We start from the raw sequence: 15,958 nt of genomic DNA, 5'->3' as shown, positions 1-15,958 counted from the left end.
CAAGATGGCGGCGGCGGCGGCGGCCGGACGCGCGCCCTCCGCCCTCTCCGCCGCCGCCCGCCGGCGCCGCTGAGAAGGAGGAGGAAGAAGAGGGAGGAGGACGAGGAGGAGGAGGAGGAGGAGGAGGAGGTGGCAGCGCCCGCCCCGCCCCGCCGCCGCCCTCCTCCCCTCCCTCAGCCGCGGGCCGCCCGGCCATGTAGACGGGGCGGAGGAGCCCCCCCTCCCCCCCCAACCCCTCAGCCGCCATGGAGGACGCGGTGCCGGGCGTGAACGCGGACGCGGAGGTGCGGAAGCTGCAGGAGCTGGTGAAGAAGCTGGAGAAGCAGAACGAGCAGCTCCGCAGCCGCCACGCCGCCCTGCCCGCCGGCCCCGCCAGCCCCAAGCGGCCCCCGGCCGGCAGCGGGGCCTCGCCGGGCTCCCCCCTGCTCCTGGCCGCCGCCGCCGCCTGCTCCCCGCCGGCCGACGGCCGCTGCCTCAGCCCCGGCCCCGGCTCCGTCTCCAGGGCCGCGGGGCGGCGGCCGCCCCCCGAGGAGCCCGGCGGGGAAGGCGACGGCCTGCTGGACGACGCGGCGCTGCTGCGGCCCGACGAGCTGGAGCGCCTGGCCGGCTGCGAGGAGGACGAGACCGGCTGGTGAGGAGGCGGGGGGAGGAGCGGGGGGCTCCGTGCCGGGAGAAGGGCTCGGGGGCTGCGCATGGCGCTCCCCCTGCTCCTCCTCCTCCTCCTCTTCCTCTTCCCCGAGGCCCCGCAGCTTTTGTGTGAGGCCCCCGCAGCTTCTGCGGGCCACGGAGGCGGTGGGATGTGGTGGGGAGGGTTGGTGGGGGGGTGCTGAGGGAGCTGTGGAGGGGTTTTGGGGTAGCGCAGGGTGAGGCAGGGTGCTGCTGTGCTACTTCCTGCAACACATCAGGTAGGTTGGAAGCCAGGATTTCGTCTCGCTATAAAGGCAGCAAATGTCGCACTCCTTCATGCAAGCCAGCATGTTTCTGAGATGGTTTCCTTTATTGCTAGCTTTATAACACCACAGTTTACTTTAGGCAATCCCTCTTTCTTTTTTTACTGCACTGCTTACCCTGCTGCTCCAGCAGGAACACCAGCGGGTGTTTGCTCACCTTGTCCTTGTGACACTTTGATGAGTGAATGAAGGAGGTTTCCTTTCTCTTAGCGTCATGCTGTTCTCCAGCTGTCTTTCTGAAGTTTCCCATGACACCAGTTGAGGAGCAACATAAGAGCTCTGGGAGAAGCAGTGGGGAGGAGCACGGTGTCAACAGGGAAATGCAGGGCAAATGTGTACTGCGAGGAAAAGAGTAACAAAAGCAGTCCGACTTGGCTCAGAGACGGTTATGAAGTTCAGCTGCAAAGGTCTTTTTCTAGAACTAACATCCTGAGAAACAGATTTTTGTTAAAATAAAAAATCATTTCAGAGTAATTAATGCTTATTAAAAACACTTGAATGATTTCATGCGTGGGCAGTGTTTCAGTTGCTCAGGGAGAATACAGTGTGTACATTTCCTCAGATAAGTTATTAAGTTGTTATCCTAACATCCAGCCTGATCCACTAGAGAAGTATGAGAGCATAAATTTATTCTGATCCAACACAAGTCTACTAAAATAAAACAAGGCATCGTCTTCCAGATGACGAGTCCGTGCGGCATAGCTACTCTTATTTCCCAATTTATGCCTTGTAATCTACTGGTTTATAGCATGTTAGGGAAATAAAATATTCTGGATTTGTACAGTAAGTTTGGAACGCGATGGTAAAATTTGTGAGTGTCATGTTTTCTAGTGACAATAGCCGTTACTGTTTTTTATATTAATCCTTAATCGTGGGAACCATAACACATCTCTTCAGTGAAAGTTACTGTCACAAGAGCATACGGTGACAGTGATGACATAAATGCAGCATGGCTTTGTTTACGCAGCTCTGGACGCTCGTGGGCAGGCGGCAGAGCTCACTCAGCTTGCTGCTGTCAGGTGTTTGGCACTTAGGCTGCCTGTTATTGTGGCTTCAGTTGTGTTTCTATGCAAATTCCAGTCCTCAAAAGACAACAGAACTGAAGTGCAGCTTGCTGCGAGTCTTCGCTCCTTTCCTAATATTATAGTGACTATAACACTAAACTTCAGTCTCAGATGTAGGACAGTGACTGAGAGATAAAAGAACTTGAAACGAGTAGTTTAAAACATTTACCTGTTGTAGCACATGTCAAGAAATATCAATATGTAATTAAAAAAAACTTTGTCCTTTCATGCTGTAATTTACTATGCACTTAATGACAGATGTGGTTTGGCTAGATTGAAACGTTGGCAGGTGAATTTTTTTTTCCAAATTATTTTTTTAAGTGGAAATCAAACTCCTGCAGTTTCTGAAGACTATTTAATTCAACAGTTGAGGCACTAAGTAGTCTTAAGACCTCGTTTTCTTATGAAGGTAGGATGTTTTTATCTTCACAGAATCATAGAATGGCTTGGGTTAGAAGGGACCTCAAAGATTATTTAGTTCCCATCTCCCCTGCCATAGGTGGGGACACCAATTTAAATAATCAAACCATATTTTTGTGCATTTGGTAAACAGAGATAATCGCTCTAAATGAAGCTGGAAATTTTCAGAGCACTAGTGGATCAGCCAAAAAGAAACAACTCTGCAAATAAGAGGGATGATGTAAGTGGGTTTCTCTGAAACTTTAGTAAAGATCATACTCTTAAGGCCTTGCTTACGCAAGGTCACTCAACAAGTAGTTGAATCAACTGTGAAAAGAGTGAATGTGTTCGGTTAAAATTAATCCTTGTGTGAACTCTTCATGGTTCAAATGGATTTGGATCACTCCTGCTTATCCCCAAATCCCATTTGAACTGTAGGATTATACCTCTGTAGAGGTACAATCCACTTACCAATTGAGGAAACCTCAGATGGAAACAAACTAAATTTAAATCGCAGCTTGAGCATTAAAAGTTGATTCATCTGTTGATTCGTCTGCATAGAGAAGCTTGGATTTGTCTTGGCTGCTGGTTTCAGAAGGATGTTGCTGTGGGAGGTAATAGATGAAGGAGGGTGCTGCTTCTCTCGGCTTTGTGTAATGCAGGCATTTTTTAAGTCTGTGAAGTGGTCTGCAGCCTCATTGTGCCAGAAGAAAAACTTTTCTTCACTGCTCAAACTGTATCATTTTACATTTAATGCTCACACTAGATCAGTGCTTCTGGATCCTAGTTAAGGGGCTCAGACTTTATTCCTAATATGGTCCTGATGTTGCAAATAGCCCCGTGCACACGTGCCCAGTGTACTGAACTTCACCTAGTCCCGCTGAGAGTTTGTTTTAGGCTTACTAATGGCTTTATCAAGAAGTTAACACTAATTTTGGCAATGCATTTGTATAAGTGTGCCTGTTTAGCTGTTCCAAGCCAGTCTGGATTGATTTATTTTTTTTCAGATTTCAGCGTGATCAGGTCTTTCTGTAAACCGACTGAAAAGACAGGAGGGCAGGAAGGGGGACCAGAGCAGAGAAGGCTCAGAGAGGCAGGAGGCACTGTGCAGCTGCCTGCCTGACGTGCTGGCGTGACAAGGCTGGGCGTGAGCATGTAGCGTGCTGGAGATGACTCGGTAACAGTACACAGGGTGGCCTGCTGTGCTGCTTCTTAAAAGGGAGCTGTCTCCAGTTTATTGCAGGATAAGAGTGCACACGTGGACAATTAATGTAGCATAGGTAACGTACCGTGGATCCATGCTGTAACTGGCTTTGCAGTAACTTGTTGCACGGTCACTTCCAGAGAAACTTTCTTCAAAAAGAGAGAGCAAAACATATGGTGATTATACGGTGATTTTTTTTTCCCCCAAACTTGCATGCAGCGTGTGCATAGCAGAGTATAGAGCTGGCTGTGGATCTGCTTTACACACACTGCCCAGCAAAGTTTGGAGCAGTTGCATCCTCTTTAAATGATGCTGCTATAAAAGCCAGCCTGCACTGACCTGTGTCTTCATGTCACTTCAGTCCAAAGCCTCCCTGGTGGGGCAGCAGTAGCCGATGGCTGCCTGACTTCATTTCTAGGCAGAAGGCTGGATGTTTAAAATTAAATTACTGGGATTTGTTCACATTAATATTTAAAATTCATATTTTCAGTGGTTTTGAAGGCCTCAGATTGGTTGGATAGCCTGTTTGAAATGGAAAGCAAGTATTCTTACTGCTCCATGCACTGTCATTCAGCAGCTATTTCTGTAAAAGTGATACCTATTTTTAATAGTTTACACTTCTGTTCTAGTCATCATTCCAATTAGCTGGCTATGTTGCTGTTTTGAGAGAGGATAAAAATACGATTCTCATCTGTAATGATTCGTAGCGATCGTCTTTCATCTCCCTGCTTCATGTTTGGTGAGCACTGACTTTATTTTTGCCATGGTAAACTAGCAAAATGTTGGGTGTTTTAGGCTAGAGCTGCACCTGGGTGACATCCCGCTGCTGGAATTGCATTGCAGAATTTCCTGTTGGGCTGCTCAAATTGCATTGTGTTAATGTGGCTTGGGCCTCTTGGAAACTGAACGGGTTCGGATCAATTCCAGCCTGGTGATTTAAGTAAAAGAGCAAGCGATGCTTTTCATTTCCTGGCATACTAAGTATGAACCTGATTTGAAGTCTGTGGTGTTTTTTAACCAAATTCAGATCAAGGCTCCTCAAACTGGGAAGACAACGTGACAAGGAGCATGTGAGATGAGTAAGGATTACAGAAATTATCTGCTAATTAAATGTAACAACCGGTAACATCAAAGAGTAATGTCCTTGAGATAACCATTTCGTTGTGAAATAGATGTTTGGGGACTGCTGAAAGAATCCGAAGGGAAAAACTTTTTTCCATTTCTGACTGTGTGATATTTATGGCTTTTAAATACAGTTGATATTTGGATATCATGAAAGCTTTGGTACAGATTTCCTTTATTGTCTTAAGGATATTGCTAAAATGTAGCTCTTAATCATGTTTTGTTTGGGCATGGTCCACATTTCTGCCTTCTCATAGGTGTTGGTAGAGCTCTTGAGCCTAGTAATTAAACAGGCTTATTTTGGAACATGTTTAACAGGACAGAAAACTTCTCAACTTCTTTCTCTGTAAGTAACAACAATACCATAATAGAGTATGCGTGCTCTAACAAATCCTTGTGAAAAGCTTCCCAAAGCCTGTACAGAGTTTGTGTGACCGTTCCAGGAAAGCTACATCATGGTGTTACAGGACTCTTCCAAGCTCCTGAAGGCCTCTTGTCCTTCTTCACAGTATCCCTCTCAGACAGTAACGTATTCCTTTGAGATGAGGAAATGAGCAAGGGCTATAATTTCCAGCAACTAACCAGTCTTTAATTGTTGTGGTAGTTTTGCTCCCAGGTGCACTTTGCGAGCCCTGAAACTTTCCACTTCTACTTGAAAATAATACCATGTAGTTAGAAGTGCAATTATAATAGGAGGATTTAATGAGACTTGTCCAATTAGAAAGTCCAGATTCTTTAACTCTCTACTGGTATCAAGGCTGTCAAAGCTTTTTTGTCGTATTCATTTCCTTGTTTTTGAGAGACATCCAGTACTTGACCGGGGTGCAGGAGGAGGCAAAAGGAAGTCTGTGGGCCAAGTATGTTCAGCGATGCTAATGAGTATTTTTAATAACTAGAGAGTCTCTTCAGTTTTTTACCTGTAGCTGTTTATTCAAAATTCACCTTAAAATTTATCTCAAAGTGCTCCAAATAGTATCTCCAAGAATTTCAGATTCATCTAAAAGTTTAGGTCAATATTGTGTCTAAAACTGTATTTCTGAGGCTGTCCTATATTCCCATCTGTTGCTTTATTTACTTTTAGTAGCTTTGCCTCATGTTTTTTTCCCCTCTCTTCTAGGGGAGTGTCTTGCTGATCTGTCCTTTAAATATCTATTTTTTCCCTTGTGTCTTCTCTTCAGGTTGCTTTCTTCATCCCACTTTTGTCTGTGATGTGTTTTGTCCACTGATGTTTCCTTGTCTCTATCGTATGTGACTGTTTTTGCTTAAAGCTAATGTGACTAAAATAAACAAGCTTTAACTCCAGGTCCTTCAATTTGCCATCTTCCACCTAAATTGATCTGCAGTTTGATATTCATCTGCATGTTTTTCTCCTGCACTCGAGCAGCAGAAGGGTTTTGGTTCAGAAAGACTCCTTTCTTCCTGGTTAGAAGCCTGGCTTCTGACTTCATGCCTGTGGCAACCAACTGCTTATATTGTAACGCAGTGCAATGGGAGGTGCTCATCAGGTGAGGTAATGATTATGGAACTATTCTGTTCCTCTCTCCGTGTCCTGTCCTCTTTCTTCAGAGCTTCTTCCAGCTCAGCTGTGTCCCAGTGCAGCGTGCTGTGGCTTGCCATGCTGGCATTATCATATGAGCGTGTAGTGAAAGCTGTCTTTCTGCAAGAGCTTTTCCCATTTTGTGCTGTGTCTTCTTAGGACTAATCCGTAGAGCCCCTGACTGCTTTAAATTTCAGATTGGTGCAGCTGTGACACAGTGCCTAGTGTGACAGCTGAAGGAAGGAAATGGCACTGTGTTCAGCAGAGTCATAGTGCCTGGGCTTCTTAACGCCCTTTCAAATCAGGTGAAAGCCCCTGAGCTTCTCTCTGTACTGCTTTCTTTTACTTCATCTTGTGGCGCTAAACTCTGGTTGTGTCCCTACTCTCTTGTGGATCAATCACAGTGCAATTTTTCTGGTGTGCTAGCATTTGAAGTGTGGGTGGTAACCGTAAGCTGTCAGCTTCCTCAATGGCTTTCCATTTCCTGTTTTTAGAAAGTGATTTAGTGGTGTTTAAAGATGTATGAAGCCAGTGGGGATCTTCAGCCTTAGAGTTGTGTGCTGCTGATCAGCTGCTGATCAGCAGTTACGGTGCCGTTGAATTCCTGAGCAGGTACAAATGGGAATGAGTCTTTTCTGGGAAGCTCTTCTGCTGGAGAGGGCCTGCAGCCTTTGAGTCAAACAGTGGTTTGACAAAGATGATCACTTAGCATGTAGAAATGACCTCATAAAGCTTATTTTAATTCTGTAGTATCCTTTCTGTTCTTTTTTCCTTTCTGCTATTGGGAACAGAGAAGTAGAAGCGTGACTCCAGGCCTTCGCCTTGCCCTTGATCTTAATTTTCTTGATTAAAATTAGGCAAAGTGAATAAAACTGTGTCAGTTTCAAAACTTAATATCATCTGTTCTTTCTCAGATGCAGAATAAAGATCACTGCTTCATAATAATGAGAATTGATAACTGCACAATGTAAAAGAACCTGTCTTGAAAGAGTCATTGTGTTACTGCATTGATGCACATGTGCTTATCATGAGGTAGTGGAGTAGCATGAAATATTCTCAAGTTCTGCCTTTCTTGATACGTAGGGTGAAACAAAAACGTTCAAAGGCAAAGCAACTGGCTGGAAGGAGGTGGGAGAGTCTGCAGTATGTGTTTGGTCTGAAGGGGAGTGGGAAAGTAGGAGCTGATCTGTGTGAGCCTGAATTGTTTCAGTAGATAAACTGCTTGTGAAACAAATGCAACAGCTGCAAATTGCAGAAAATAATGCGGTGGAGCTTAAAATATCAGGTGCCATTTTGTTCAGTCTTACAGATTCAAGATACCCGTGGTGTGCATCTTTAAAAAGGGGATATGTATTTTAATTTATTGCCTGTTGCACAGGGTGTTACTGTAAACACTTCAAATGTGCATGGAACTTCTCAAACACAGCTCGGCATGCCAGCGATCCTGGGAGCTGGGAGCCCTCTCCGCACAGCACAAGAGTTGGCGTTGTTGCCTTTGACACTTCTCAGTACTGTGTAACCCTACCTTAGGACAGACAAGAGTGCAGGAAAGACAGTGAAAGTACATTCAAAGTGTTAGAGAGCTAGTAAGTGTTAAACATTGTCTTTAACTCTATGTAGATAACTGCATAAAGTACGGCAATTTGTGTAATTGTTGCCATTGAACTGCGAAAACCAAGAAGTTCCTGTCCTTTCCAGGGATATTCAACAATATAAATATGTGCTGGGCTCTTAGCTTTTCTTGGAGGCAGAGTGCTTACAAGGATCCCTACAAAATCAGTGGTACCTTCCACCCAATGTCATGCAGGGCATTAAGCTGTATTTGTTTTTTGTTTGCATTGTTGCAAGCTGCTTTGGTTTTATGTGAAAACCTGATCAGTAGTCATAATCCTCTGTCCTGCATTTGCAGGTGTAGCCTTTTAGTTTTGGTGTTTGGGGGAAGAATGTATTAGAGTATGCTCTGGACAGAGTGAGCAGTGTTTTGGGTAAGGTGTTCTTGGTGATATTTAAATATGCTTTTTGGGAAGCTTTTGTAAGAAGCAACCTTAATAGCAGGAATTAAAAATAAAATTCTTCTAAGCTGTTTATAAAAACAAACCAAGAACTACAGAAGAAGGATCAGTTAATAATCTCTTAATAGACCAGGGGAGAATAACTTCTGTGTTGCTGATGTTGTTGGCATCAAGGGAACAGGCAGTTCTGCAGTTCCGTGTAGAAGCATGCTGCCTGGGCTGTCAAATGCTCCTAAGCCACAGTGTGAAGCCTACAACCATATTCACCTGGGACATGAAGTCTGTCATTGGATACTCCTAGAAGAAACAGTTGTTTAACCATTTCTGCACATGCAAAAGCTCCAGGTAGAGCTGCAGATCGTGCATGTCACTGTTGTCTGTTGCTGAAGCAAACATCCAAGTTTGCTTTTGTTCCAAAGATAAGGCTTAAATATCCCCCTTGTGAGCGTCTGATTGGATTTGACTTTGCCTTTAAACTGTTTGTTGAGGGAGGGTGAGTTCCCAGCTACATTTTTAGAGCCTTTCAAATGGAATATTTATTTCTTCCATCGTGGAATGCTGAAGTTAAAATAGATGAATGGGGCTGCTGATGGGCAAAGGCCTCAGCATATCCTCCAGAACAATATGGTCTCATTGTTTCCCTTTACTCTCCTACATGCATTATCTGTTGTCCCTTGTTTTTAATGCTTGACTGTCCACCCCTTAGGACAAAGATAGTCTCTTTGTTCTGTGTTCAAATGAAAATTAAAGGATCAGGTGCTAGGGTACAAGTTATAAGTAGAAAGAAAATGCATATCATTCAAGGATACTGAAATACGAGATTGTGTTCTGTGTACTTCAGTGCTGTTGCTTGGCTATTAAGGTGCTTATCACTTGCCAACATCTTTGCATTTAGGAAAACTACGGTTGTGTATTGGGTAGTGCTTTATTTCCTTCTTTAAAGTGAACGTTACTTAAATCAGTAAGATCAGTCCTCAGCTGTGCATTTATGACAGTGAAATTGTCCATATACCTGGGTTTGAAAAGATGTTTGTTTCTGGCATATCAATCAGTTTATTACAGAGTAGCAATGTAGGCATCAGCTGTTGATAGAAGTCTTTGGATAGCCTTGTGTTTTCAGTATTATCGTGTATCCAAAATCATTAATTTAAAACTAAAGCTTGTGCTTTCATTGTATTTTGGGATTGTACTGTAGGTAGTACAAGAATAGAAATAGCATACTATGTGGTATTTTCTTACATGCCTTTTTATGCCCATTTTGTCTTCATAACTTTTTCTTCTTTTCAGGCTATATACGTCCCCAAAGAAGAGACTGACTCCAGTGCAAAAATCTGTTAGTCCATTAGTTTGGTGCAGGCAAGTGTTGGATTACCCAAGTCCTGACATTGAAAGTGCTAAAAAGTCACTGATCCACAGGCTGGAACAGACGATGTCAGGTGAGTTCCTTCATACTAACACCACTGGGTTGTGCAGATTTGCTCTGAAGAGAGATTAGAGGGATCAGAATTAGCCAATAGTAGCTGTGAGGGAAGAGGATGAGATGCAGCAGTTAATTCTGTCTAAAGTTGTCGTGGTCTGCAAACAGTAATCCATTCTCATAATTTTCTGCACTGACTAAAAGGAAGCATTAGCCAGGAATCAGGATTTCAGAGTTATGTCACCTGCGTAGTAAAAGTGTGTTTCTTTCTGAAAACTTTTGGCCAATGTCTTTACCTTGGAGATCTTCCTTTAAAGTAGAAGGCTGTATTAAACTAGCATAATTGTTGGGTGATGTCACTATGTTACCACAGAGATCAGTTTCTTGCTAGATGAGCTACATTATTCCATCTAAGAAAATTAAGGCTTAATTTCTTGAATGCTTTGGGGGAGGTAATACTGATTCATTTTCTTCCCATCCCAAGTAATTTAAGATGATGTCACCATTAGATTAAGAACTCCACAGAGTTTGATTCTTTCCGGACACAACATAGTTGATAAGAGTCTGGGGAAGGACTGATTGCCTGGCCCTTGAGGAAGAAAACCTACCATCTTCATCCTTTCATTCTCAGCTTTTCTAATGTCAAATTAGCAGCCAAAAGCTGAAGGTCCGATTAGGATTTTCTGTTCATCTGATTTCTTTGTTAATTTTCTTGATAACTTACCAGCAATGCTTTCCCCAGTGAATGTTCTACATTTGTTTTAACCTCTCGGTCTTTTCCAAAAATTACTTTATTTTAGCTTTTGTTTGAGCCTATTTTTACTGGAGAAAAGAAAAAAAGTTATGCCGAGATAATCCTTTCTCTCTTACTATGAATATCTATTCTTGCCCCAAATATCCATCTTTTTTTGGTGTTATGTGACTTTTTTTATAATTGTTATCTGCAGGAATTAACAGAATGATTGGCCTTGAGCTAAGAACATTTGAAAGTTTAGTTCCACACGTGTTCCCAACCACCCTTCATATACATAAACTTTGCTGAGTTTGACTGTAACTTTTCTCCCCTCTTTGGATTCTCTGGGAAAATTCAGTCTTAATTCTGATTTGTATTAAGATTGTTCTTAATAAAACTTGAAAACATTGCTGGTAGATAACATGACAAATCCAGTTCTCATTTTTATAAAACTATTGAGTAAAATGGTGAAAGTGCCTTCAGTATGAGTCACTTTTTTTCTTTCCCTATTTCTTGTGCCTTGTGTAAGCAGCCTTGACAAATGTCCATTAAAAGTTTTCCTGAACAGCTACCAGGCTTCCTACAGGTATAGACTGAAATTCTAAACAATGAAAAGTGCCAGGTCACAGAGATTTATGAAAAATGATGCAAATTTGGGAGCCTGAAGAAATTGTGGTATGACTTAACTAAGTACTTAGGACTGTATAGTAGTTAGGATAAGCATGAATAATTTTGTCCTTTTTTCAGAGCTGAGTAGAAATATTCCCTAAGTAACCACAAATTCTGTAACCCCTAGAATATCTTTAAAAGTTCAGTCACGGTAGAAGCAGAGTGGCAAGACACTTCCATATGAAATGCACAAATTTAAAAGTTTGGTCATTCAAACTGAGTCTAGGCAACTTCACCTCTGTTTTTTTCCATAGCCCTGAGAATCTGGCAGGGATTCTGGCAGGGACACTTGCAAGAATACATCAGATGGCCGATAGTACTAATTAGGGGAAAACATTACTGGTAGAAGAGGGGGGCTGTAATACTGCTAGTTGGAGAAGTTTGCATGGAAAAGTGAAACAGAAAATGAAATTGTTCTTCAGAACAACCTTGCTACTTGCAGTAGTCGGGTAGCAGGAAGCTCCACTGGAAAAGACAAGTAGTGCCTCTTGTAAGCGTGATTCTACACCAGAATATTCTGGGTTTTCTCGTTTACATCACATTTGTCCCTTGTGGACCCCTGTCACTTAACTGAAACAGTAGCTAGTAACAGGTTAAGAAATTTCAGATCCAGTTTCCATTGGTAAGGCTTTTCATACTGCTGTTACTTTCTCTCCCTATTCCTTGTAGATGTTTCTTTTGCCTTGATGATTTTGGCTTTGTCAGCTCCTATTATATCTTTCTAATGTAATCTTTTTTGTTGTTTCTCAGTCTGAAACGTGCTCTTGTATTCCAGTTTTTCTTCTTTCTTCTTATAATCTTTTTCCATTTTGTGGTGATAAAGAAGGGAACAGGAGCTTTCAGCTCCGTGCTCCTGTGAGCAAACAGTTACTGAGAACTCAAGATGCACAATGCCTTTTTGCTTCTGAGTTCAAGTTTACAGTTGCAGAGAGTCCTGACTGGTGTTGGAAGAGTGTCCAGATTAGAGTGAACCTTAAGGCATATTCTGGTGCAAAGACTTCTCGTAGCTATGCCTCAAGCCCCTGGTCAAAAGTGCAGGAGGGCGTTTCATGTTGGCTGGAAACTAGCATTTCCACCACATGGTGATCTAAAATGGTGTTGGGTTTTACAAGTAAAGCACAAGAAAAAAGCAACTGCAGGAGCACAGAAACACTATACCCAGGAGGGAGAACTTTTGGAAGAGATGCCACAAGACACAATTGTATAAAACTAGAAAAGAGTAACTTTGGCCATGTTGCAATTTTTACTGAGGCAGAAGTAATTTATTTAAACATTTGAAATCAAATGCATAATCACTATGGCCTGTAGTGGCTGTGTATAAAAACGTAAATGTTTTCTGTGCTGAAAACATTTTTTTTTTTTTTTTTTTAGTTAAGCACTGAGCTTGTTCAAAACCAACAATTATTTACCTAACCTTGGTCTCAGTGATGGAATTCCCTAATGATTGTTTTGAATTACCACAGTGACTACTAGAATAAATTTGTCACTTAATCATAACAAACAAGTTTCAGATCTCTATCATTTGGAGAAGTTGGTCTTGATTCATAAAGTAGGTCTTCTGAACTACCTAGGCATCAGTTTTCTGCACACAAATTTTTCTATTCCTCTATTTCAGAGCAATAAAGAGATTCAAGACCAGTTCAACCAGCTGTTGACTAAAATAAACTAGGTGCTGCGTGCTGTTTGTGAATGTTACGAAAGAAAATATACATTAATGTAAAAATGCTGATCGTTAACCCTGTCTGCTGGTGTTTTGAAAGCTAATGTGTAATATTTTCTAACGTAATATTTCATTTAATATAAAATCACTTTCACGTTAAAATTGATCTTACTAATGTTGTCTGACAATCCTGAGAAAGACCATATTTTGAGCTGTAAAACTACTGCCTTCCTAAATTAGAGAAATCCATGTTGGAATTCTGTACCAGAAAAATGGTTTGGATAGAGCTTTTATTCCTGGGTAAGAACACAGTGCTGAGGGAGGTAGTTCGTACTTGCCTAGCATGAAAAATGCTGTGCCACAAAAATTTCATCGTGTACCAGGGAGTACTTTTCTATATGTAATGGAAGAATGCTTTCTTTCATCGGAAGAAATCTGCATGTGATAAATATTTTGTGTCATTGTAAATATGTATAAAGAGACTGTTTTAAAGGTTATGCAGTACTACAATTGTTTCCAAATTTAATATTCTGAAATACTTGTCTGCTGAGTAAATACAAAATAAAGAACTATTCATATTTATATTTTAAGTTTTTTTAACCAACTTTTTCAACAAGAGATGAAAAATTATTCTTTATGGTGTGAGAGCAAAGTTTCAATTGGAATAGGTACTTTGGGGTTCCTACATGAATGCTAAAAGCACTTGCTGTCAAAGGAGTTCTCATCAGAGTCAAACAGAATGCAGCCTGCTTGTAATTACCTGCTCTGTTAATTGAGCTTTGTAATAAAACCAGGTTTCCCTTCTGATATTCTCAAAATAAACAGGAGGGACCTTAAGAATGCTGGCTAAAATTCATTGGATTCCCTAATTGATGAAATTAGCACGTATCCTGTAAGACTTAGAGTGAAAGATCTAAAAAGTGGAATATAAAACTTCCATCTGTCTGTGTGCACTCTAAAATAATACTAATATTTACTGATTTAGACACCAGAGAGGCTCTTTACAGAAGGTGCAGTTTAAGGAATCTGCTGTAAAATCAACTTAAATTTCTGCTCTTTCTGCCTGTGCTGCGTTCTGCTATCCATGGCTTGTATTGACCAGCTGAGGAGGTGGTGACCACGCAAAGACTGGAGCAGGAGGAGGAGCTGAAGCAGGCTTTGCTGCTGAAGGCAGTGTTTCATGCAACTGTAGTCTATTTGGCTTTTTATAATGTCCAAATAAATTATAGGTCTTACACCAAATAAAAATTTTTAATAAATAAATGTCAAGTTGTCTGACATAGCAGAATGGAATACATATTTTTTTTTAAATATGCTACTCTCAGTAGCCTAGCTGTTACTGCACTAGTTGATATCCTTTTTTAGTTACAGAAATGTCACACTTTTCTTTGCAAGGGCTCAGTTTCTGCTTTTTTTTTTTTTTTTCCCCTAAAACCTGCCTGAGTGTATTGCCACGCATCTGCGAAGCCTCTTGTCATGTTATAGTATATATGCGTAGTTTCAAAATTATTATGTCTTGAAGCTTAGGTTCTATCAGCTAGGTGAGCTACAATTAATCTAATCTAGATTTATACATCATGAAGTTTTGATCTCTAGCTTTCAGTTCAGTATTTTGCGATGTACTTGCTTCTTTGTTCAAGTACAATTCAGTTATCAGCTTGGCATAAAATGCTTTCATCACTGAAGAAACTGACTTTACCAAAACTGACCACATTTCCTTTGGTTCCCACTTCCTCCTCCCCCCCCCCCCCCCGAAGTTCCATTTTCTGTCATGTTAAAATAAAAACTAAATTTCTGAGCAAAACACTCATTTAAGTAGCTATCCAAATCATACACTGTAACTGGGCGACTATGGAAACAGAGACATAGTGGAATTTTTTGCAAGCAGTTAAAATTAATCTAAAAGTACTTTAGCACCAATATTTAAGATCAGTAGTAGAGGAAAGTATTCCGTTTTGACTCTTATATTGCATATAGTGTTTATGTCCATGGGTAGAAAAATCCCAGAGCATTGAAACTGGATTAGAAGTGGATAGAAGGGAATAATCCTACAGTCCATTTGAAAGAGCTATTAAGTACTCTATTTTGATAAGAGATTTTTGAAGTTTACCACACCAGATGCAAAACTGTCAAAAATGTGATTATGACTTCTGCCTAAACAAATGTCATATTGGTAGCCAACTTTTTGGCACACTTTTAAGTACTTCATTTGGCTGAAGTGTTAAAGAGTCGATTTAAAAAAAAAAAAAAGATAGAAAGTGGATCTTATAAGAAGCATTAGTGTGGATTGTTGCATTTGAAGCAGTGACCATTTGGTCTAACCTGGTAAAGACCTGGCAGCGTAGACACTTATGTAATCCTCCTGTACTTGAAAAATACTGTCTGAACTGAACAAGTGATTAATTCCTTTAGTTACATTCTTCAATAAAGTGAAAAATAGTAGACAAGAATAACCACCATGTGGCTTGTGTTGTCCTGGTGACTTTCAGAAAAACCTTTTTAAGTGGTAGATTCAAATAGCGCTTACAGATCTTATGTAACACAAATTTGACCACGTTTTCTGTTTCTGAGTGCCCAGCAGGTTCATGGTATCCAGAGATGCAGACGCATTTGCTATGCTTAACCTTTTTTTTTTTTTTTTTTTTTTTTTTATTCTTTTAGTATGTGCTTTGGGGAAGTTCAAAGGTGGTATTGCTGGTTCCCTGGTGCCAGTCTCGGGGTTGCTGTTGAAGTACTGTGTGGTCTGGACAGGTCTCTGAATTCTGGAGAACTAGACATGAACTAGCTGCATTCCCATGTAGTTTATGTACAACTTAATTGTTCTTTCACCCTAAAAGACCACTGTAGGAGATATTCTTTGAATGCTGGCTGGTTTAGTTTTGTCTGTGTATATTAATACTCTCCCAGAGATAAGCTACAGTTCTTGGACAAAGGCTGGGATGAAGCCTAGGGAGAATGAGAACAAGGTTTTTTGGGGTTGATTGAAATTTTAAAACAGGAAAAATCAAAGGTAACTGCCTCAGAAGTTTTATTTTATTATTTGGCTTTATATGTGGAAGTCGTGTTCGGATTTCATCTAGATGACTGCAGTGATGCAGTAGGCTCCTTAGCAGCAGCCAAGAGCAGTCTTTCTCTGTCAGTATTTTTATAAGCTAAGGGCTTTGTTTCTTCAGTAGGCACTTGCTGTCCTC

At 41.3% G+C, this 15,958-nt stretch overlaps 1 protein-coding gene across 2 annotated transcripts in view; it reads left to right on the top strand.

The window, feature by feature from the left end:
• SLAIN2 (SLAIN motif family member 2) overlaps window positions 1-15,958 on the top strand; it is a 34,356-nt gene continuing 18,398 nt past the window's right edge. For both annotated transcript variants that reach the window (XM_084286859.1, XM_084286858.1), the window contains exons 1-2: window positions 1-631; window positions 9,576-9,724. In XM_084286859.1, the coding sequence (XP_084142985.1) occupies window positions 246-631; window positions 9,576-9,724 (535 nt within the window). In that variant the 5' untranslated portion in view covers window positions 1-245. The remainder of the gene's footprint in view (window positions 632-9,575; window positions 9,725-15,958) is intronic.

Source organism: Netta rufina, assembly GCF_964035555.1.
Source record: "Netta rufina genome assembly, chromosome: 4".
Lineage (NCBI taxonomy): Eukaryota > Metazoa > Chordata > Aves > Anseriformes > Anatidae > Netta > Netta rufina.
The sequence above is the reverse complement of the archived record's forward strand: the minus strand, read 5'-3'. Positions and strand labels throughout refer to the sequence as shown.